At 51.1% G+C, this 24,672-nt stretch overlaps 1 protein-coding gene across 1 annotated transcript in view; it reads left to right on the top strand.

The window, feature by feature from the left end:
- The first annotated feature begins 16,729 nt into the window (after positions 1-16,729).
- LOC105100740 (chromatin remodeling regulator CECR2) overlaps positions 16,730-24,672 on the top strand; it is a 100,819-nt gene continuing 92,876 nt past the window's right edge. Inside the window, exon 1 of the mRNA XM_031444460.2 lies at positions 16,730-16,860. Coding sequence (XP_031300320.2) covers positions 16,735-16,860 — 126 coding nt within the window. The 5' untranslated portion in view covers positions 16,730-16,734. The remainder of the gene's footprint in view (positions 16,861-24,672) is intronic.

The raw sequence follows: 24,672 nt of genomic DNA, 5'->3' as shown, positions 1-24,672 counted from the left end.
ACTTCTGGAACATTCCCGCCACCCTGGAGAGAAGCCCCACACCCGTCGGCCGTCGCCCCCCTTTTCCCCAAACCCTGCTCCCCCCCACCTCGGGCCACTACTAGCCTTTCTGTCTCTGCAGCTTTGCCTGCTCTGCTGGCCACGTGCTCTTGAAAAAGTAATGTCAGCTCTTTTAGCCTCGACGTCTTCTCACGTAAAATGGAACTAATGAGACCGTCCACGCATGCAGCACCCAGGAGGCATTAAAAACATTAGTTCTCTCCTTCCCTTTCTGCTGGGCCTTAGATACTGAAGTTCTGGGTTTGTGCTGGTTGTGTGTGTTTGTTTCAGTGCCACCTAAGCTGAAGCACAGCCCAGCATCAGCCCATAACGTCATTAAAACAGGGCTGAAGTCACGGAGAGGGTGACACATTTTCCCTCCTTTGGCCCGTGGGTGAACGTGCCCCCACCACCAACTGGACCGGTCACCATGGCAGTAACTGCCACTCGCCAAACGCTCACTCTGTGCTAAGCCTCGTCCCACTGTCTTACACGTAGTGACCTGTAGTTTCTGCACAAAACCCAGTGAGGTCCTCGCTACTGCGGTCCCCGCGTACAGCTGTGGAACTTGAAGCACAGAGAGGTTCGGTGACTTGCCCCAATTACACAGCCAGAGCCTGCAGGCTGGACCGGGCCCGGTGCATCAGCCCAGGGGACACCGACAGCCAGGGGCTGTTCTTTGATAAAGCATTTGTCTTCCGCAGCCACAGAGCCCAGGTCACCAGAAGACCATGTCTCTAGGCGCCGCGGCAGGAGGGTTGGGGCTGCGGGAACGCGGACGCCCAGCAGGGAGGCTGGAAGGTGCCGGTCTCCACGTCACGTCTCTAACCACACAGCCACTCCGGGGTGGAAAGACCCCGTATTTCCAAGTAGCCCACGGCTGCACCGAGCTGGCAGGGAGCCCTGACGGGAAGAAGGCGCTGATCCCCTCCAGACGCAGCTCGGGGGACTGTCACACCCTCCACTTGGCACCCAGACCCTTTACAGCTCTTCGGACTTCGTATCTGTCTTCTCCTGACTTCCCAGCTGGGTGAGGTCAGCGTCCATGTCTGCTTACCTGTGCGCTCCTCAGAGTGAGCACAGGTCCTGGCACGCAGCAGGTGCTTATGCGTCTTTGCAGGAGAATTAAACTGAACTGAGCTGAGCTGGGCTGACCTGACCCACACTGCCCCCGGTCTGACAGTCCGAGCCGGGGTCCGCTGAAGGAGGGCCCCGAACGCTTCCCGTAATTTCAGTTCTGCCCCGAGTCTCACATCCTGCCGCAGCAGCGCCCTGGGGACCGGCAGGCCGGGTTTCAGCCTGTGGTTCTGAGTCCCATGGGAACAGAAAATCAGTTGAACTGAACAATCTCTCCTTCCCTTTTGGCCCTGGCTTTGGTAAGAGATACGGGCGGGCGGGAGGACGGAGGGGAGCCCCCTGCACACTGGGAGCAAAGTGAGCACCCCCCACCCCACGCGGTGACCTCTGCCCCACATCACAGACCTCCCGCCGGGTGTCCCCCCGGGACGCGGGGCCACGGGCTGACTGCATCCTCCCTCCTCTCCTCCCGAATGATGCTCCCCCACCTTCGCCTGCACCCCTTCAGTTTCTGGCATCTTCCGATTTTAATTTACGCAACAGGCCTGGGGAAGCCCCGTCTCACCGACTTTCTATTACGTGGAACATCGAGCCGGGCCTGCCTTCCCGTGATGCCCTCTTCACTCTCGGCGTGTGAACTCTGTGTGTGTCTGTGCCTGTGTGTCTCTGTGTTGTGTGTGTGTGTGTGTGTCTGTGTGTGTGCACGAGTGTGTGCATGCAGACTCTCTGTATTAGAAACCCACTGCTGTAAAGTTATCTATCCTAAAGTTGTCTAAAACCACATAACACTACTGGCTCCTTGAGGAAAGAGGACTGACCTCGTAGGTGCGGCCTGTCGTCCCACGTTGATTACGTTAGCTCACGCTTCCAGATATAACTGAGACAGGAAAACCGTAGTGCCACGTGGATATACAGAAAGCTTCCTGTGTTCTAATAAAAAAGCCGCTCACCTAAATTAGCTACCCCCTCCCGCGCTGTCTCGCTGGGCCCACCGCCCCTCTGCCGCCCGGGCTGGGGGGCCAGCTCTCCCATCGTAGGTTCCCGAGAGCCAGCGTGCTGGCCCGTTCCCCGAGCCTCACCCACCCCCTACAAAGAGCCCTTTGTTTCATTCTCTCCTGGGACCCTCTGCCTGGGCCTCCGTGCCCCGTGGTCCCCAGGACCAGCGAAATGACAGCAGAGTGGCGGGCCCACTTCCGTCCCCCTCCTGGGCTGGAAGTCTCCTGAGGGTCGGGAACCGTATCTTTCTTCTCGTAACGTGGGTAGCTGAAGAACGAATTCACGCTGACTGACGCACGTAAGAAGCCCAGCGTACCTCCTTCAGGGCGCTGGAAGAGCTCGGAGGTCCTTATTTTAGGTGTTTGATTCGGGATAAATCGTACGTCTTCCTTTCTCTTTGTGAGCCACCCAGACCCCTTCCTGAGGGAAACCATGTTTGGAACAGCATTTTAATACTCTACGTGTAGAACCAGGGTTCATCTCTCTCCAGATCTGTTTGGACACCATTGATTTAATATACTTTTTAATTTCTCAGGAGATGGGAGGAAAATGTATGAGTTTTTTTTTTAATTTCACTTTTTAAAAATTAAAAAAAAATGTTTGGGGGGGAGGTAATTAGAATTTTATTTATTTATTTGGGTGGAGGTGCTGGGGATTGCACCCAGGACCCTGGGCATGCTAGGTAGGCACAGACTCTACCACTGAGCTATACCCTCCCCCTGAATTTCTTGACTAAGATAAAACTTGGACGTTTCAAGCTCAAAAGGACTTCAAAGCCCATTAACAGTTCTTACTAAGAAAGAGAACGTGCTCTCGGCTGGTCGGGGGAGCGGGTGTGTGGAAGAGCGGGGGGCCACCCTCTCTGGGAGCCGGGGAGCCTGGGCCCAGCCCGGTCTGCTCACTGTCTGCTTCACAGCTCCCAGGGTGTCTTTGACTCGTCCCTCTCCGTCGGCCGGAGAGTGGAGCAGGTGGCCCGACTCTATCTGGCTGTGCCTTCCCACGGCTGCAAAGCTCACCCTGGACCCTGTCACCTCCGTCCTGCCTTTTGCAAGCGTCCTAAAATAGCTCCGCGTACTCCTGCTTCTCTCTGAAGTTCTTCCTGGCCCGAGGCAGCCTCCCCTGGCGACTCCCAACCCTCCCTCACAGACCTCGGTGGGGCCGGCCCGGCCTGTCCACCTCCGCGGCGGCCTCTCGACCTGCCTCTGCCTGCCCCGCGGTTTGTCTTGCTCCCATATCTGAAATGCCTCTCGGCCTCTCCTCCGCTCTCCAGGTCTCACTCACAGTTCACATTCAACTCTGTCACCCTCACCCTGAGCTTCCCTCCAACAACGCTGAACTACCAAAACTGCTCCCTTGCCGGGCGTCCCACAGCACCGAGAGGCAGAACAGAAGAGCAGGAAGGACCCTTAGCGATCAGAGGAATCAACGCCTCGATTTCACAGGACAAGAGGACAGACAGATCCGGGCGGAAAGCTCCCCAAGGCTGTACAGCTAACAGAGCAGGAGGACCCGCCGAGACCCCCAGCTCTCACTCTGGGGCTGTTTCAGTGGCGCGACGCCATTTCTCTTCCATTTTCCACATTTAATAGGAATTTGCTGGCACTATTCATACTTGTCTCATGGAACAAAGTTGCGTCTCCGCATGAAGGCTGAAAGTCTGCACGCCGTTTTCTTAGGCATTTTCACAGTGATGGCAGCATTCAAAATACCTTTGTTGTATGAAACAAAATCATTAAGGTCTTGTGACAACTCCACGGTGCCTTGCATGTGGCGGGAAACTGAGTGAAAGACAAACATGCAGGCAGGCGTCGCTCCTTCAGCTCAAGTGACGTTACCCATCAGACGCCATCTGAGCACTGGAGGAACGCGGATCAGGACAATGTTTGCGGGAAGATGACCACACACCCAAACGGGGCCCTCAAAGAGGTGTGCACAGCAGGGGGTTATGGGAGGAAGCCCAGAGACGTCACTTGTAAAAGATGGATCTTGAAGGAGGAAGAGTTTCACGGAGCGCAGAAGCAGAAGAGGAACTCTGGGACACACGCAGCAGGCAGGCGGGAGTTGCTAAGAGATGGGTGGGTGTCAGGACCGGGCTTGCTGGAGAAGGGGAGCATCTGGACAGGTAGGTTGGCATCAGATGTGGAGAACCTTGCAAGCGGCACTAACGAGTTTGGACTTTCCTGTAGGCGGTGGGGAGTCAGGGAAGGGACAGGTCCTTGGAAAACAGCAGGGAGGGTGGCCTGGAAGGAGGAGGAACCAGTGGGGACCCAACTCCAGGTGGGGGGCTGAGGGCAGGCAGGAGTGGGGTGGAGAAGAGACGGAGTCCTGGGAAGAGACCCTTCCTCCCAATTAGGGAAGTTACGCGTGAGAAGCTAGCCGAGCAGGACAGGTAGAGAGATGTGAGCGGTGACCCGTGGGAGGCGGTGGCACAGCTTTCTTTTTCACACAGTCCTTTTGTGTGTGCATTCCTTTTGGGGGTATGTAATTGGGTTTGTTTGTTTGTTTGTTTACATTATGGAGGGACTGGGGATTGAACCCACGACCTCGTCCATGCTAAGCATGTGATCTACCACTGAGCTATACCCTCCCCCTTGTGTGTATTTCTCAAGTTTTACACACGAGCATATACACTGTTATATCATTATTCATTATATTGTACATATTACCATTATCAGAAGCAGTGAACACTACTTTAAAAATAACATGTGCTCGGTATAGAAGACTTCAGAAATACAAAAACAGGAAAAACTTACAAACCACCCATAAGGAATGCTTTCGTTATAACATGAAGGGGAAAAGGATATAAAATTATACACATAATATGTGATCTCATTCTTATTAAAATATTTATGTGGAAAGTCCGGAAGGGACCGTACCAACATGGTGACAGCAGGTAATTCTCCTGGTGGGGTCACAGGCAGGTTTATTTTAAATTTTGCTTAGTTTATTTCTCATTCTCCACAGTTAGGATGTAGTTCTTTTTCTATTAAAATTTAACGTTACTGTCCTTCTCCTTATAAAGGAAACACATAACCATCACAGAACGTGTGGGCAGTGCACAAAAGCAGAAGAAAGGTTGGGGGTCAGTCACGTACAACCCGAAGGAGACTCATGACATCTTTTATTGTATTTCCTTAATAGTTAGGGCTACTTAAAAGCTTACCACCTGTCAGGAATAGGTCCATTAGGTCAACGTGAACCAACCCAAAGCTAACGCTGCCCCGGCTGCCCCGGCACAAACACGCTCCTCGGATCACAAAAGCAGCCCTACTGTTCTGTGCACTCGCAAAACCACTTCTGTGTTCACTGTTTCTACGCACCATCCCCAGAACCCCAGCAAGGAGCTTCAGCAGGGCTTTCAGAAGCCCGACATCTGCATCAGTGAGCCAGGAGAGGGGAAGGACCTCAGCTCTGCCCCGGCCCTCTCCCCGCCCCTCCCGTGCACCCCCACCCTGGGAGCCACCCCAGTCTTGCACACATGCTGAGGGCTCCCCCCAGACCTCCCCGCTGCCTGCTGGGTGTCCTCCCAGTGCCCCAGGGCCTCAAGGTCATCGCGTGGACACTGCTTGCAACAACTTTCTCTAGAAAGTGACTTTCCTCATTTCAGGCAGCTCACGTGGAGGAAACCTGGCCGGAGTCCCGGCACCGACTCCCGCCTCGCAGCACCATCTGCCTTCCCCGAGCTCCACCCTTGCCCCTGCTTGTGGCCGAGTGACCAAGGCCCAGCGACCGACTCCGCGTCTGTGAAGCAGTCTGAGTGACTCCTCAGAACAGCCTCCACATCAGGCTCTGCGTCCTCCCTGGACGGCCTCACTGTGGCTCCAGCCCGTCCCAACCTCTCGGTGACTCGACGCCGTGGCCTCTGTGTCCAGCCGCCGCCTTCCCGTCCACGAAGCATCTCCCGATCCGGGAGGAATCCACGGCGTCCGACTTCAGCCTGGACGTTCTTCGTTTGCCCCGCGGCACACTGTGCCTCACCGCAGGCCGGGACTCCCGTCTACTTGTCCGCTTTCCTCTCCAGACTGTCTTCGCCAAAGGGCTCGGACCAGGGGTTACTCACTTTGCAAACCTCACTTTAGAGCTGAATCCTGTGCCTGGAGCCACAAAGGCCTTTGGCTTGTGCCTGATTTTGTTTGGTTTGGTTTTACTCACCACACCTGGCGCTGCTCCCCGTGCTGGGAAGACAATACCGAATGACCTACATCTGGGTCCTGCTTAAACACAGGAGCGAATAAACACCGGCCACAGGAACGGGCGTGCTCGCTTGAAGAGAGAAACCCCAGCACAGCAGCGCCCGGACATTCCCAGGACTATCGGGTAGAAGAGAAAGTAACACATCCTTGTCTTGCTCGTCGATTAAGAATCATTGCATGAAAGTTATGGAGAGGCAGCTTTCACTTCTTTGAATAATTTCAATTGATAAAAGCCAGAGCTGCCTGGCGGATGATGGAGTGACTCCCCATCCCCTGAACAGACAGTGACGAGGAAAGACTGTGACCTGCCCGGGGTAGGGGTAGACCCCGAGCGCCTCCGTCCTTTCACGCTCCACATCCTGACCGTGTTGTAAGCCCAGTCATTACCTCACTGACACCTTGACGTGGATGATGTAAGGTGCACTGTTCCCCCCTCACGTTTCTTTCTTTCCTAAGTGTCCCTAATATGCGCGAGCCTACCCCAGCCCATCTGACTCTCACGGACAATCCAGGCAGAGCCCTCCCTTCGGACGCTGGTGCTGAAGGACCTGAAAGCAGGGATGCTCAACCCCACTGGCGTCCTCGGGGCTGCCAGCAGGTGGAACCAGCCTTTCACCCCAAATGGTCCAGTGGGTTGAAAGCCACCTAGGATGTGTCCCTGGGTCTCATTCTCACGGCTCCTACGGGAGCACCCAGGGCAACTGCCCCTCGGTTGCCTGCAACCTGCAGGCCTGCCCGCCTACGCCCACCTGTGCCCGCCTACGCCCACCTGTGCCCACCTACGCCCTCCTGTGCCGTCGCCCGGACGTCAGGGCCTGAGGTTCCGTCCCGCCTGCTGGAGGTGAGGAGCTTGTGCACATGAAGAAACGGATGGGGGACACGGAGACACCGAGACCCAGCCCTCCTTGTTCAGGAGAGAGGCAGGACACGCTGGTCACCTGCCTGCCACCAGGCTCCAGTCCCAGGAGTAACAACAATGCTCAGAGGCAGACTTAGCTCACACAAGGTCATGGGTTCAGTCCCAAAAGTCTCCATTAAAAATGAAACAAAATGAAAGGCAATGGTGCTTCTCACTTTTGTACGATCTTTCGCTCTCCCTGCACCCTGACTGTCACCACTGGCCTCGGATCGTGTGTCCTGTCCGTTTTGGCCTCAGTCAGACCCGATGAGAAGTAACCTGGTTTGAGGCCCAGACGCCTGTGCCCCTGCCTGCGGACCGGTGATTCCATTTCCTTCTCACGGTTCACCCAGCCTTCAGCTAGAAAGCTTGGTTGGAAGTTGGGTTTCCAACGGGCACGTGGCACATGCTCTGAAGGCCCGGAGACCAAGGTGGGATGCAGAACAGCTGGAGATGTTTTCAGAGGTCCAGGCCTGAGCCGAGAGTCAGGTCAGGCTTATCTTTTCCGCGTTAACTGGGAAGCTCGCTCACTCCTCCTGTTAGTCCCGCAGGGACGAGCTGTAGGTTAGGGTATTTTTTGCGGCCATTGTATTAGCTGGTGTTTGGTGGTGCAGGACCGAACTAAAGCCACTTTCTGCCCTGGCTGTGTTTTACCAGGAATGTCTCATTCTGTGGCATAATTAAACCTAACGGTGTAACCAACCTGCAAATCTACACAATAATAATTGCAGTTAGCACAGGGTTCGCCCATACCCTCAAGGGATGTTCACCAGCAGGCCTCATCCCCCTCACCCCAGGGTCCTGCTCCTTTTAGATGTTCAGCCACAAAAAGGCAACAACCTCACAGGCTCCATTTCAGGTGGCTGAGCGAGGCAGGAGGTGATAGGGGAGGCCTGGTTCACTTAAAAACCAATGTGGTGGGAAACAGAATTCTAAGATGGTCCCCAAGATTCCCACCCCATGGTGTACACGCCTTGTATGAATGCCAACTTGAGTTTAAGCAGACCTGGGAATATGACGGTGTATCATTTCCATGACTGTGTTACCAATCAATCGACTTTGATTTAGTCAAAAGGGAGCCGATCTGGGTGGGCCTGACCTAATCAGATGAGCTCTTTAAAAGAACTGAGCCCTTCCCGATGTTAGAGGGGGTCCACGCAAGGAAGACTGTTCACTGCTGACTCTGAAGCTGGAAGGGTCTCTGAGAGGCGCCCCCAGGGCTAAAGCAACCCCCAGGTGACACTCAGAAAGGAGACGGAGACCTAAGTTCTCCTCAAGACAGTTAATTCTGCCAACAACCAGTGGTTTCTGGAAGTGGACTCTGGCTCTCAGACAGGACCACAGTGCCAGCCAATACCCAATCTCAGCCCTGAGACCTGGGCAGAGGAGTCAACTCTGGAACTGTGACAACAAATGTTGTTTCAACCTGCAGGAAGGTAGGAGGCACAAACATAATAGACTTGAAGCTCATAGGTGTTTCCAGGTCCTCAAATCTTACAACAGTGCTTAGCACATAGTAGCTGCTTTATAAATATTTATTGGATGAGTGCTTGAGCAGTCAAATTAGAAAACTGTGTTAATCTCAGTTTTATTCATGAAAAGTAGATTTTTTTTTTTTGTAAAAGCATAAGATGAGTTTAAACAAGGTGACAGTATGACCTTACATTATGATCACATGAATAGTGTTTACTGTAACTGTTGTAGGTTACTCTAGACTATATAAAGGTTTATTCTTACAGAACAAATGTAATAAGCAAGGATAATAAATTTCCATATTCATCTTTTAAAAATACACTCAGATCAAGAAACCCAGAGCATACCAATAAACAGTTTTTACAGACACTCTCCACCCTTTCTTATTCAAGGTGAGAGGTCCTCGAAAGACGCCACAGGAACTAAATGTCTGGGCTCAGGGGCGTCTGTCAGAAGGGGTCTCACTGCTGTCACACCACCCCCTTCAACCTCTTTACTTTTCTGTGCCCAACCGTGTAGCCTTACGTGACGTGTAACAACCAAACCAATGAAGCCGTAAGTAGATCCTTGGTGCAGAATGAGAGATCAGGGAAGGCAGAGATTCCCCCATCTGCACAAAAATTATATTTGTTCAAATTTAGTATATATATATTTCTTTTTTTGTTGTTTTTTGTTTGTTTGTTTGTTTTGGGCGGGGGAATTGGGTTCATTTATTTATTTATTTTAATGGAGGCGCTGGGGATTGAACCCAGGACCTCATGCATGCTAGACATGCGCTCTACCACTAAGCTACACCCTCCCCTCAATCTGCAAAAAAATTATATTTGCTCAAATTTAGCGTATATGTTTCTCACAGTCCTTCCCACCTCCACGTTAAATATGCGGACATGAAATAGAAATCAAGAGACAACTCAGTTGGCAGTGTGCTAGGGAAATCGGAAGGTTCAGGTTTTCAAGGAAGTGCATCACTTTTGAGCTGAGTAGGTTAAAAATAATGAAATTAATCATTCTTCGTTGTCTGGGGCGGTTTACAGCTCACATAATCTCTCCCTTGCTCCACATTCCGATCCCGGGTGGATGCAGCAGGAGTCCGCGTTGTCCTCATCTGGCATCGGAGTCACTGCAGGGCAACAGCCAGGCTCACGAGGCTGCCAGGGGCTGAGGCCTTCTGGCTCCCAAAGCTCGGCTCTTGACTTTCCGCTCTACTGAATATTTCTTTAAGTTAAAAGATTGCTCTAATTTACTTGGTTTTGAAGTCAATAGAATTATATTCAAGATTTTCAGCTCTGAATGAAGATAGCCAACTGTGTTTCTCACCAATTCAAGGCCCGCCGCCCTCCAGCAGCCTCTGCAAACACTCCAGCTCACACCGAGTGCTCCACCCTGAACTCCTCCCTAAAAGGACCAGGTGGACCAGAAGACTTCTCACACCCCTGATAACTTTAACACTATTTAGCACACTTACATTCTATGCCATACGGAGAATCTTATCCATTGCAGTAGCAACTCCTTGAGGCCAGAGACCGTTTACTACCTAAATGTATAATTCTACGTCAAATGGATCACATTAAAGCAACAGCTCTGGCCCAGCTAAGGAGTTTGAGGCCAGATGTACACAACCCTGGGCACTTTGTCAACCAAAATAATGTTACCTTTAAACTGAGCAGGGAAGGTTTGAGGCCCAAGGAATGACACAAGGAGCTAAAATAATTTAAAAAGGAAAGTTAGAGAAATTAAGGATGGTAGCCCCTTTGAAAAGAGATTAAGGGAAGAACTCATTAAGATTCACCAGCTTCTGAATGGCTTGGAGAATTGAGATGCTACAAAGCTATTTGACCTGGCGTCAAGAACAAGGGGAGATACCACAATAAGATAGGCTGGAGATGGACATGCCAGGAATTCGGAAAGGAATTTCAGAACAGAACAGCATCAACGTGGACTGAGGGACCCAGAGGCAGTTGGAGAGCTGATTCTTAGGCAGTTTCCAGAAGGGAGTTGAATGAGAGCCTCAGCAGGCAATAAAGTCCGGTGAGGTTCTGAGTCCTGACTCAAAGAGGGGACCCGAGGCAGAAGGGCTCCCCCAGCCCCTTTTACTCTCACCCGCTGAGTGCTAGGTTAACTAGCATTTGCCATACGCATGTGTTATTAAGGTGGCAATGGTGAGGATGCAGCCTCAGCTCCGGCTGGTTTCCGGAGCAGGCAGAAGCCACCATTCTCCAGAGAACAGCACCCTGTCCTGTGAGTGCAGAGCCCTGCCCCCCCCATGCCCCCACGCCCCCACGCCCCCCCCCCCCAGCCAGGGATGCGGGTTTCAAGCCCCACTCTTTGGCTTCATGGCGATAACCAGTTGTCTTTTTTTGAGGGGGGGGGTAATTAGGCTTATTTATTTTAATGGAGGTACTGGGGATTGAACCCCGGACCTTGTGCATGCTAGGCAGGTGCTCTACCACTGAGCTACACCCTCCCCAGCACCACAAAGTGTCAGTCGTAAGGTCAAAACCAGAGAGAGCTGAAAAAAACCCAGAGAGAGCTGCTGGCGTAGCCCTGGTCTAGGCGGCCCAGCAGTGGCCGTGAAGGCACCACAGTCAGGGGGATGGGCTCCCAGGATGCTTGAGGAGAGGTGTGCACAGGTAGATAGGAACCCACGTTGCCGTCAGCACATTTCCACTGCGGTCTGGGTCTTAGGAAGGGGAACTGACTGGAGGACACTGGAAATTGGGGGACACTTACTTACACAGGGCATGACACGGTCAGCCAACGAGTTTCTGACCCCGATTCTCTCCTCACAGGGAACCCCTGTGTGCCTGTGGCTCTTTGTCCAGACACAGCTTTTTTTTTAAATTTAGACTTTCGGCCATGTCCTCTCTCAGTCGACTGTCTCCTACTGCCTCTGTCCGCCTCTTCTCCTACCAGTGGCCTGCCCACACTTTTGGACGACACCCAACTGGGGCATCACTTCTGAAACCTGCTTTGCAGGGTGTTCAAAACCGACAAGCTTCCCCCAGGAGGTGGAGGGACAGAACGTGGGGACCACAGGCTCCAGGCACCTGGGAGGAGAGCTGGGGCCGAAGCTGGGAGGCTCCGGAGCGAGGAGACAGAAGCCAAGTGCCCCGGCCGAGGAAGGGAAGTGTGATCTAATCTCCCAGTAACTCACCTTCTGCTGTCTACGGCGGGGCTGCCCTCTGCTCCAGGGCAGTGTTGCTGCCTTAAACCGAAAATGTGTGGTTTCATCACACAGCACTCAGCTTGGTGGCATGTGACGCGAGCTTGGTGGTGTGCGACGTGAACTTGATACTACAAGGAAATTTTCAGAAACCAAAAACCTGACATAGTAAAAGGAAAAAATCAGGACTGGGAAAAACAATCTCAAAAAATAGTATCAAGGAGAAATGAAGGAAAAATAGAAAGTCAGGTTTATAGCAAAGTCTTAAGAGTAATCGTTAAAATTAGATGGTTAACCAGGTGACAGAGTAATAGCAACAGCATGCTGACACGTCAGAAATTAGAACTGCATTCCATCCGACCTTCTTTAAGGTTAAAAAGGTGTGTTTTAATGAGCTATAAGGATATACTGTACAACACAGGAAATGTAGCAAATACTTTGTAATGACTATAAACGGAGTATAAGCCTTAAAAATTGTGAACCACTATGTTGTGTACCTGTACATCAACTATATCTCAATTTTTAAAAATCTACATCATCAAAAATATGTTGAGAGTAACTAGTGTTTTCTGTGAATGTCTTAGTAATCCACAATACATGTATTTCACAGTCATTTATGACCAGTTATTTGCAGACTGCTCTAAGGAGGACGGCCGGTGGGCTGTTCCCTATGGAGGAGCTAGGATTTTCTCTGGGAAGTCCAGCACACAATGAAGAGGCAGGTTGGGAGAGGCTGCAGTAAGCCAGAGTGGGCAGGGAGGCCTGCCTGCAGCGTGGACAGGCCCAGACCAGCCATTCAGAGGTTCAGAGCACTTGGGGTGAGCAGGGGGCGTTTTGGTGACTGCAGACCTGTGCTGCCTAATACAGCGTCCCCAAGCCACCAGGGGCCGACCCAGCACTGAGACGTGGCTGGTCCAGATGGAGGTGTGTGTTCAGGTGTAAAACACACACCAGATTTCAAAGACCTGGTACGAAAAAAATGGAATGTAGAATACCTCATTGACATTTTTATACTGGTTATATTTGGTGAAATTGTAGTGTTTTGGATATACTGGGTTTAAGAAAACATCAACGTGAAATTCACCGTCTCAGAACCAACGCGGAGTCTACGACAAACCGGGATAAACCGGGCCAGGCGGGCAACATAGGGTTGGTCGGGGAGGAACCGGAGGAAACAGAACCGGTTGGGAAGCTTCTCAAATGGCGAGAGGAAAGGACCTGGCTTGAGGGGGAGGCCGAGGTATCAAAGGAAGGGGACTACAACTCTTCCCCGAGGCAGAAACGAGATGACAGTGCTCACCAGCCGGAGAAGAGCGGAGAGTCACTGCCAAACTGGCAGTCTGGGAACACAGCTGTTCCATTAAAGGAAACCCAGTAAAGGTGCGTGACTGGCGGAGAAAAACGCAGTTTCCCCATCCTTTTCATACGCTAAGTTTAGGGTGACAGGAAGCATGGACTTAGCATTTTCAGGAAAAGTCCACGGAGCTCAGGAGAAAGGCTAAGCTGCAAATAGATCCATCCGCACTTGGGTAAACCCGCGAATGTGGAATCGTGAGTACAGGGCCAGCCATCTTATAAAAGGGTCTTTGGTGACTTTTGTTACCCGCGGGGGCCCTGGAGCCAATTCCCTGCGGATGCGACTGTAGGCATGACCTTTAAGACTGCTTGAATGAGTTCCAGGAGGGAGAAAGCAGACGGGGAGGAAGGAAGGTAAGCAAACCACCACTAGGCATTTAAAGGAGTTCTGAATTTCTCAGGGTTTTATGCAGTCACTTACCTCATCATTATATAATCAAATTAACAATTTAATTGCTTTGTATTAGGGAGGATCCCCCAAAGTCTAATCTGGTTGAGAAGAAAAGCAACCCCAATTACAGTAAAAGATTTAAGTAGCACTTCAAAATAAATAATAGAAAGATGACCCAAGGAAGCGGTTGATGAGCGAATCACACAAACTGTAATTTCTTGAGCAAGCGTCCCAGGAGAGATACCCCCAAGCTAGGGTGTTTCAGGGAAGCTTTAGGAAGGAAGTGGGTTTTGAACCAGTCATGATCTGAGAGGTTAAGTCATTGCAGGCAATTGAAAGGGCATGATCAACAGGGAGGAGCAAGGAGATCCCACAGGTGAGGGAACCAGTTTGGCAGGAGGGAGGGAGTCGCTGGTTGGATGAGGTGGGGGTGGGGGTGGTGGATGGAAGCCAGATTGCGGCACTTCTTGAAAAAGAGTTGAATGGACTTTCACGCTCAAGGGAGAGGCATAGAATTTTGAGCAGGTGAGTGACGTGATTGAATTTAACACTTAGAACGTTAATCTGGCTCTAAAGGTGAAAACCATGGGGCTCAGGGACCATTAGCTCAAGCCCTTCCTCACAGATGCAACCTGGAGAGCTCAAGCCTTTTCTAAGAGAAAGAGCCAAATTTCCTGGTTATACTTCAGCCCTTGTTTCAGGACTGAAACAAGGAGCACCCACATGGGAGTGGTTAGGCAAAGAGATGGAAAGGGCGGTTTGAGGAGAAGACAGAAAGAGCGTAACCCAACAGAGAAAACTGGATGAGCAGTCAGAGATCTGAATTCTGGTCCTGGTTAGCAGTGCTTGTGGAAGAAGCCACACTTTTGGCACATCCATTCTGAGATTCAAAGTAACTGATTTTAGCTGACCAGTTAGAATTTACAACGTACTTCCCAGAGAAACAGGGTTTTTAAATGGTGGTGAGTCCCCCAGATCGTCCTCCAGGAATCCATAAACATCCCCTCATAACTGAAATTACTATGTATTTTGCAAAGAGAAATATAAATTTTTTGCAACATTGATTAATAAGCAAAACAGATTAGCCAAGCTACTTACTGTGTCTGTGTGTGTTTTCTATGGAAAAGGCTTAATTAGAAGATGATCTGGAACTGAAGGTTTTGGGGAATATGGAAGAGAATTACTTTCGGCATCTTCAAGTTCATGCGAGTTTAATGGCACTGGCTCATAAGCAGAAAAGAGGCAAGAGAGGCAGAGAAAGAAAGTATGAGCAGTGTGTGTTTTAGGAACACGATACACCTGATGATCAGAGGGTGAGCGAATGGGCCAGGCTGCAAAAGGCTGGAGGGAGACACGGGCCCCAGGAATCCCGGGCAGAAGGAAGGAGACGGGTGTCTGGTTTGGCCGTACAGCGGTCAGTAATCCAGATCCCAGAAGGATAGGCCCAAACTAGTCCAGAAAATAGAGTTGAGGCCGTTAGGTCCCAGGAAAAAGGTGGGACAAATGTTCAACATTCAGGGTATCAAATCTAACATAGGCAGAGACAGGGGTGGGTGCAAATGGGAGGCCCCAGCTGGAGCCCAAATGCAGGGAACCCAGAGGCCACAGTTCAGCCAGAAGAGACACAGAAGACCTTGAGCTTGTGGGGCAGGACCGGCTCATGCTGGGCAAGAGCTGGCCAGGACAGAGTTAGGGAAGGACGGAAAGAGGTAGGTCTAAGAAAAAGAGCGTCAGTCCAGGGACACTGACAAGTGACCTCAGCCCAGGGCAAGCCAGGCAGAGGAAAGGGTGCGGAGGGAGAGGTAGGACCCCAGCTCCAGGACAACTGGGCTGGTTTACTGGACTGGGCAGTGGCGTGGGAGGAAAGAGGACAACAGGGAAGCTCTCACTCAGACACGCCAGAGTGACCAGATCGCGTCACCTATCTGCTTCCCCGGCTCTCGGGGCTGCAGGTAGCAGGCCGGGTGGTCAGGATCGGTGAGAGGACAGGTAAGAAGGTAAGGACGGCAGAGGGGAAGGGAACGCAGAGACCGGCCAACAGGAAAAGGTGGGGACGGAAGACCCCGGCTGTAACTGATGAGAAGCCAGCGGGAGGGGAAGCGAGATCCCTGACACCGGAGAGGGGAAGGCAGGCAGACCGGACCGGGAAGAATGTCCCCAGAGCGGCGAGTTCGGGTCACGTGGTTAACTCGTGTCTGCAGGGTTTCTCACGTCGCTTAGTAGGAGCTGCGTTCTGAACACAAAAACGCAGCCTCTGCTCTTTGGGGGCGTTTAGATATGTGCTCATTTTTGCCAAGGATTAAGCACGGTAGAATTTGAGGATGAATTTTAAACCATCAAGTTTCAGGTAACAAAAGAGTAGAACCGCGTAAGTTCTGAGCTGCTTCTGTGCCGCGGCGGGGGGAGAAGGTAGGAGGGAGCCGTGTTGGACGGAGTGTTTTGCTTCATAAAAGATACACTTAAATATACATTTTCCCTAAGGATTTGGGGTTTTTAAGGCTGCCTTGTAAACACAGGTTACTGAAACGACGGGAATCAAGTGGGGAGCGCTCGCAAACGTCCCAGCGAGTGCGGCAGCGGTGCAGCTCGTCGGCCGGCTTCCCGCGCCCCGAGGTCCCCGCGCGGGTCTCCGGGTCCGGGGAGGGCTGGCGGGACGGGCCGCAGCGCGGGGGTGAAGCCGCCCCCGGGCGTCTCACATGTGCCCGCGGGCGGGTGTCGCGGGCTCCGCCAGGGTCCAGGGGTCGCGCGGCCGCCGCCCCCGCCCCGCGTCCCACGTGCGCGCAGCCCAGCGAGGCGCCGCCCGCCGGCCTTTAGGGGCGCGCCCACCGGCCACGTGGAGGCGGGGCCGGCGGGGCGGGGGCGGTGCTCGCCCCGCAGCCCCTCCCCTCGGGCCTCGGGCGCCCCTCCCCCGCCCTTGCGCGGCCCGCGGGCGGGCAGGCGGGCGGGCGGGGGCGGGGTTGTTGTTGTGCCGAGGCCCCGCCCCCGCCCGCCCCCGGCCCATCTGTTCCCCGCGGGCCGCGGCGACATTGTGCGGGCTGGGCGGCCGGGCCGCGGCGCGATGGGCCCGGGGCAGCCGCCGCGGTAGCTCGGCCGAAGCGGCGCCGGGAGCGGGCGGGCGGCGGGCGCGGAGGCGGCGGCGCGGCCGGAGATGCGCCCCGAGGAGGGCGGCGCGGCCGGGCTGGGCGAGCTGCGCTCGTGGTGGGAAGTGCCGGCCATCGCGCACTTCTGCTCGCTCTTCCGCACGGCGTTCCGCCTGCCGGACTTCGAGATCGAGGTGCGCGGGCCGGGCGGGGCCGGGGCCGGGCTCCGAGGGCCAAGGGCGAGGGGCCGCGCGCGGGCCGGGCCGAGGGCCCCAGGCGGCGGGGAAAGTTGGGCCGTTACTCGCGGCGCCGACCCCACGAGCCCGGCTTTGTGGGGCCGGCGCCGCGACCCCTCCCCCGGCCGCCTCGGGGCGAGCGCGCGGCCCGCCGGCCGGTCCCCGCGGCCCCGGACAAAGGTGCGGGCCCGGCGCGGACGGGCCGGCCGGGCGGAGCGCGTGGGTCCCGCCGCCCGAGGGAGGCGCGCCCGGCGGCGGGAGGGGTGCGGGCGGCCGGGCGGCAACAATGCGGTCGCCTCCGGGTGCGGGAGGCCGGGCGCCGCACGCTGCTGCTCAAAGTTGGGACGTGACTCCAGCGAGCACAGTTTTCACTGAAAATGTGAGTGGGGCGACGGTTTCGCTGGACTGAGGACCAGAAGCCGGGCCGCAGAGACGAAAGATTCGGGAATGCTAGAAGTCAAGGCTTGTTTAACAACTATTCCGAAAATCCTGTGTTTTCTCTTAGTTGGTAAAAACCCTAAGCACTTTAATTCTGCGGCTCAAAATGGTGGCTGTGGTGGGAGGTGTTGCTGGTGACAATGCCGTCGTGGTGCTGCTAAACTTGCCCCTACCCCATTTTCTCCCTGCGGTGTAGTAAAACTGAGGTGGTGCTGAATTACAAGTTTGGAGCTTAAGGACCCCGTCTAAATATACTGTGGAAGAACTCATCTTTCAAATACCATGTATTCAGATTTTTTTGGTGGAAAAATAGAGGTAACTAATTTTGCCTTAAGTTGTTACAGAAATCTACAGCAATCTATAAATAACTTATCGTGTTCTAAGAAATAAACGTGTGGTTTCTAAGTATTAGCTGCTTTAATTCCTAAAGGAAATGTAACCTGATCTGAGAGGTCCAATTTGTATGTATAACAGAAATGAAAAATCGTTGCTACAGGTGACAAATCAGAGCTGCTTGAGGTGACTGTCTTCTTTTGATCCCGGTATTTCTTGGAAGTGACACTTTTTTTTGTTGTTAAAGTGTATGCTATTTGAAGTATATGCAACATGAATATTTGGAATCCAATGTGTACATATTTTGATGATTATCCGTATCTTTATATTTGGAGATGTTCAGTAGATGGGTAACTAATGATAGTGATTTTTATCTCTGCAGTTCTTGTATAAACTTTCTTATATAAGATGTCATTTGATAAATTTGATGAATGAAAATTTTAACTTCAAATTTTCAGTAATCAGAAATTAAAATTTTAAAATTAATTTTTAGCCTTCTAATAGATTTCATTCAGTGACAATGTGGACTCACTGAGAATATTATCAGTTTTGATTCTCTGAGTATAAATAACTATATTTTTATTTTGCTTAGATGAGTTTTTAGTCTAATAGTTTTATGTCCTATTGTGCTTGAGAAACAATCCCTTGGTTAGAGTTTATGATGCACTGGAAGAGCCTTCTTAGAAGCAAATAAAAAACAATTCTAATGCTGGGTTGTGCTGGTTAGGACAGCTGGAAAGGCTCTAAAATCTTAATTTATTTTTAAAATTTACAACTTTAAAAGATAGAAATGGTGAATAATACCAAGTGGTGGAAGTTGGATATCAGCTTTTTTAGGGAACCAGTTTTCAGCTGGGGGAAAGAGCTCATTTTACCCTTACCCTGGGTTTATAGAAAATTTAGGAAGCAGAAATCCTCAAGGACTTGGCTTCTGTTTCTCTAAAGCAAGGCAGTCCCTTAGATAGCTGAAGGGCTGGGAGGATTCATGCTGCAATTCTGCAAGCGGTCAAGACTTCCCACTGAAAGAACTGGTCCCCAAAACATAGATTTTTAAATTTTTGCTTGTAATCATCGTTGTTAATAATGTTGAATGTACAGGATTTCTTTAGAAAGTCAATATACCTGACTCTTGTTTTTTAGGATGTGTTTAGGACTGGTATGTTACTGCCGCCCAAATAGGGATCCTGTAATCATCAGACCAAAAATCTGAGTGTATGGATAATGCTTTAAGTTGTTCAAAATTCCTGGTTTTGAAAGCAATACATAATCATTATATAAAGCTTGAGAATTATGGCAAAATATAGGTAAGAGAATTAAATCACCCGTAATCCCACCACTCAGAGATAAAAGCTGTTAACTGTTAACATGTATCCATCACTCAAGATAAAAGCTGGTAGCTGTTAACATATTTAGAAATTCCCGAATGTGCTCACAGTATATTTGTGCCCTGGATTAGGTGGTGTTTAATTTTGCAGGTGAGATTGAGTTGTAGCTGGACAACAGTAGATTAATGACGCTGAATTATATAACTAGGTGCTTGACGTGCAACTGCATTACCAAAGAAGCTCATGGCTCACCTCCTTTGCCTCAGAAGATTATCAAATTCAGAACCACTTCATTTATATCAAGTGTTGTGTAACTGTCTAGCATTCCAGTGGGTTAGGCTGGTTAGGTTTTGTCCTGATTTGAGAATGAAGAAGTGTGACTTGACCCTCCCCAAAGGTTTAATGCTGATTTTTCCGCAGCCAAGTGCTCTTTACAGTGAATGGAGTCTCTTACTTGACCAAAGTAAGGTAAGAGAGGATAGACCCATATTCAGTAATCTGGTTGGGGCTTAATCATGACGGGTGTGAGGTGGTGGGCAGAAATCCTGTCATGAAAATTTCGTGTGACTGGAATTGCTTAATAGGGCACCTTATACAGATACTGGAATGATGGGGATATGTTTGACGACATACTGTATGGAAATGCGAAGCTTCAGCTTCTTACTCAGATTTCAGATTCATGGGTCCAGATCCCAAATAAATGACCAGTCTACATCGGTTGCTCAAATTCAAGGCCATTATCGATTTTATGTTTATCAGTTATTGTACATTTCTGTGACTATAAAGGCCTGCCCCAAAAGGATGCCAGAAAACTAATATTTTAACTTACCATAAACATCTACGAATGCTTTCTCACTGCCATCTATTTGTTACAAATAAAACATTGTAGTTTTCAAAGTCATTAAACAAAAAAAGATTTTGTGTGTATTTTCTCTAGAGAAGAAACTACGTGCCTCCGTGATGACTTGAAAATGGTCATGTAGAATCACCCTGTTTGCATCTTAGCAGCAGGATGGAAAGAATCTGATCGTCCTGTCTGCTTCTTTTCCTGAGCTTCCTGCTTTGAGTACTGAATCCTTTGCCTGCCTTGTGCTTGTATGTGGGGTAAAGTCACTCAGCTCATCAACACGATGATCTGGGGGCAGTGTCTTTAAATCAGATTCCTGAATTCTACTCTTGCTGTTTCCTTGGATCCAGCTCTTAATCAAGAGCTCTAGGCATGAATTATTAAGCATGAAAATAAGTAATAAAAATTGCTGAGAGGGACTTAGGACGGGCTATAGGAGATTTTGTGTTGGTGTACACATGTGTACTTTGCGGTCACTTTCATGGAATTTTGAGAGATCCCAACTATACAAAGATTAAGAGCACTTGAACTAGATGAAGGATTGAGTTGGCCTTGAATAGGGAACCAGAAGGCTAGTTTCATGACACAAGATGCATTGGACCAGGAAGGAGTTGGCAAACTTGAATTCTTATACTAATTTTGCCACTAACTAGTTCTGTGACCTTGGGCAGGTCAAATAGCCTAATGATGGGAAACATTTGTATAGTAGTACTTTGTACATTTTCCAAATGTTACTTCATTTTATTCATAGCTGTTGTTAACCATCACCCGGAGGTAGGAGATAACCTAATTTTGCAGATGAGGAAGTTGGAAGTTTACAAAGGCTAAGTTGCTTGCAGACTTTCACCTGGATCTCAGGTTCTTTGATACCAAATTCTGTGCTTTTGCTGCTACATCACACTGCTTCTACTTCAGTTTTCATTTATCCATAAAATGAAGAACTAAACCTACAAGTAATGGCTTAGGTCCCACAGTGCATATCTAGAGTTCTTTGGGGTTCTTTTGGGGGGGGGGTTGAGGGAGGTAATCAGGTTGATTTATTTATTCTTAGAGGAGGTACTGGGGATTGAAACCAGGACCTCATGCATGCTAAGCATACACGCTGTCCCCACTAGAGTTCTTTGGTTCTTAATAATGTAGGGTACAGGATATCCTTTTTAAAACTTCTGCTGAGCATACAGCAGGACCAGTTCATTACTGCATTTGTTTCTTTCAGCATGTATTTATTGAGCGAGTGCTATGTGCTAGATGCAGTGTACTACTAGGTGCTGGAGGTACAGATGTGAACATAACGCAAAAATACCAGCTCTCTTTTTAGTGGAAGGAGACAGTAAACAAATTGGTAAGTACAGTATGACAGAGAGTGACAAGAAGTAAAATGGGCTGGAGGAGTAGGGAGGGCCAGATGGGGGGGTTGTTGCAATTTAAAACAAGGTGATTAGGTGTGGGCTCATTGAAAAGATGGCATTTAAGCAGGACTGAAGGAGACTGGGGATTTAAAATGATTTAAAAATCAGTAGTTTGTCAAGTAAAATATCAGGTGATAAATGTCTTCTGAAGATACAGGATCTGTTCCTTCTCTGAGGAGGAAAGCACAGGAAAAGGATGTGGATTACAGAAGGGCAGACCTTGATGCAGGTGGACACCCTCAAAGGAGGACTGCTCTGTCAGTGTAAGACCCCAGAAGTGAACACTGGATTCTTTTTTGCTTATAGCAGCATCTTGAAAGGAAAGTCGTCATCTTCATCTTCTTTTGCCTGCATGTGAAGCTTCAAAGGGGTAGTTGTAGAAAAGGCAATAACCTCTCATCTCTGAAGGACAGCCCATGTTAGCATCTGGCTTGCTGTACCATGGAAGTTCAGTTCGGTCTTGCTTAATTTTCTGGAACATGGTGAGGAAGCCTAAAATACAACTTGGCAACATTCCGTACAACCGACCGTCTGCCCTTTGATCAGGATAGGCCAAGTACTGGATTCTTTTCTTGGGGGTGGGGTGGGGGAGGGGAGGTTGTTGCTGGATTCTTGTGTGTTGGGTTGTTGGCAAGAATGAGGAGCACTGCCAGAGTGCTGGAAAATGGCCAGTGCATAGGGTGGTTCAGGTAAAAAGTGGGTGTGGACAGAGCCCAGGGGCACACCTCCTAACTAGATGGTCTTAGATCTAGTTGATGGGATTGAATACACTTTCAGAAGGGATCAAGCAGAGAGCCTGGAACCTGGTCTGTGGACCTACCTGTCATTAACGCCCAGTTGTGATCTCAGGCAGATCACTTGGTTTCAGTATCCTATCCATAAAAAGGGAATTGTGAACTAGGGGTGCTTCCTAGGTTTTCCTAGGTCCAAAGTGTTACGATTTCATTCAGGTGTTTCTTAGAATGCATGACACTGATAACCAATCTAGAAAGTCACCCACCTCACTGGTTAGGACCAAGATTATGAACTATGTTGGGGTCTGTGTCTTACAAGTTAATTTTGTACTAAAAGATGTAAATCCATACCTGAATTCTTTGTGGATTGTGTGAATTTGGCTTTTCTGTGGAAATTTTGTCAGCAAATACATTACTTTGAAAGTAGCTTAAGTGACATTTCCACTATCTCTGAGGTCTTCAAACTAAGATTTTGTATTTTGAGATTATGAGGAGCCCTGGAAGATGAAGGTCTTGAATTGTGTTGTTTTCCCTTCACTTCTGTTTGTTCACTTAAATTGAACATCGTTCATACTTAGAATTTGAATGGCTGGTTGAACGTTCTGGCCTGGGGCTCACCTCTCGGTTGGTGCTGATACTTTCCAGGCAGCTGTGCCCCTGCCCTCGTGTTTCGTTTCATGGGGCGCTGTTCCTTGGATGCTTTTATCATCTCTCCTCTACAGGATCCTCTAACAAATACTGGTTTATACTGGAGAACTTGGGCAGGTTTATTTCCCCAGTTCTTAGATTGAGACAGGAGTTGTCGGACGATGGTACCGAGCTCAGGATTCTCCCAGCCTCGCCCAGTGACTTCGGGCCAGATGGCAGACGGGGGCGTGGTGGCGTCTCCCCCCACCCCTCCTCCACGCCGTGAGCCCTGAGCCCGGGGGCTCCTCCCCACAGGGATTCCTTGTCCTAAAGGCAAACCTGTAATGTTTTTGTTTGTAGTGCTGAAGGGAGTTAGAGCTGTGTCCAGGTGTGCGGGCCATCGGCACGTGGGAGACCTGGGTAACAGACGTTTCGTTAATTCTTTTCTTGGAGTCATTTAGGGGAAGAAGAGTGTCCTGGGCGCCGTGGAAAAGGAGCCGCCGCTGCCGCCGAGTGAAGGGGAGCCTCTCTCATGCCACGTGGGACTGGAGGGCCCTCACGACCGGGCGGGGGCCCTCGGGACCGAGGACGGGGCAGCGTGCGCGTGCGCGCGTGCCCCCGCGTGTGCGTGCTGTGCGTGCGCGCCCGCGGGCCGGGTAGGCCCCTCAGGGCCCCCCGTCCCCGTGCTGGAGCGGCGTCCACGGCTTCCGCGCGGCGATTCCTCTGAGGCGAGTGCGGCGGGGCGGTTGGGTGGGCGTCGGGGCAGCCCCCTCAGCGGGCGCGCTGTGGCGGGTGCCCCGTGACGACCCCACGGAGGGGAGGCGGGGGCGCGAGCGCGAGCGGGGCCGGGCTGCTCTGACAGCCTGCGGCCCGCGCCGCGGCCTGTGTCGTGGGCAGCGCGCGGCGGGCCGTCGCTGAGGGTTTCCTCCAGGCGCGTTGCCGTCGGTGGACAGCCCTCCCTGTGTTCGCTGTTTCAGCAGCCGCGGCACCAAGGACGGTGGATGTGCTTGACAGAAAACGTGTTGAAGTGACAGATCTCGCGCTTTAGCAAATCTTTCCTCACCGCTCTCCGTCCCCCCTCGTGTCTCCCCTCTTTCTCTGGAAGGTTGTGTTTGCGGAGTCTTTCCGGTGTGGGGGACAATTTTTGTGATCGGTGTTCTGGAGTTCTTGTATGGGGAAAGGTGATTTAAAGAAATGTCCCTTGTGCCGTAGTTAAGAGATTTAATTTTGTGTCCCCCCTCCCCCACCTTGGACGGTATTAATTTGGGCTAGTATCCTGCACATGGTTTCTGAGACTTCTCCGTGTTCCAGGGGCTTGTTAAAGCAGGCCCCCAGCCCTCCTTACAGGATGCTGGGTTTGGGGAGGGGGACGTTCTGACGACGTTGAGGATACCTGTGTCCTCATTAACACTAGATTTTCATCACTTTCGGTCTTCATTATCAATAACAGCAGTAGGATTTCTGTGATACGCAGCTCTTTAAAGCAACAGTGGAAATAAAAAGAACAGGAGAACTTGACATCCCTGCCCGCCTCCCTTCTGTCTGTTACTGCCTCCTTGTTACTGTTCACTGCCCTGGTTGCTGTTCGCCTGCTGCCCTGGGAATTGGGGGATGTTGGGCGAGTGAAAGGGTGGGTGGCTGGGTGGCAGTGACCGCTGCCGGCGTTCGGGGGCTGCAGGGTTATGAGTGAAGTGCTTCCAGGAGAATGCAGGGCTCGGAGGGGTCACGGTAAGTCTGCGCAGCAAGATTAGAGTTCTTTCCTGTGGAGGGCTAGTGACAAGTGATCTTGAGAGACAGGAGGTGGCACACTGCAGCCGGCCTGGGCTGCCAGGCTCTCTAGTGCTGGTCTTTTTCTTTCAGACACTGAAGTTTTAGACTAAGGATGTCCTGAGTGCTAAGTGTTTCAGGTTAAGTCTGGTGTTGGTAGCTGGGCGTCACTCTCAGGGTCGAGTGGGTGTGAGATGCTGGAGGCAGTGGCAACAGGAAGTACACTGGTCACTGACGTTCCTGAAGAAGAGTGGGCCTGGGTGACCAGCAGTGTCTCGTGCATAAAGGAG

This window comes from Camelus dromedarius, chromosome 25 (assembly GCF_036321535.1).
Source record: "Camelus dromedarius isolate mCamDro1 chromosome 25, mCamDro1.pat, whole genome shotgun sequence".
NCBI lineage: Eukaryota > Metazoa > Chordata > Mammalia > Artiodactyla > Camelidae > Camelus > Camelus dromedarius.
Note: the sequence above shows the minus strand (reverse complement) of the source record. Positions and strands in the feature narration are given on the sequence as shown.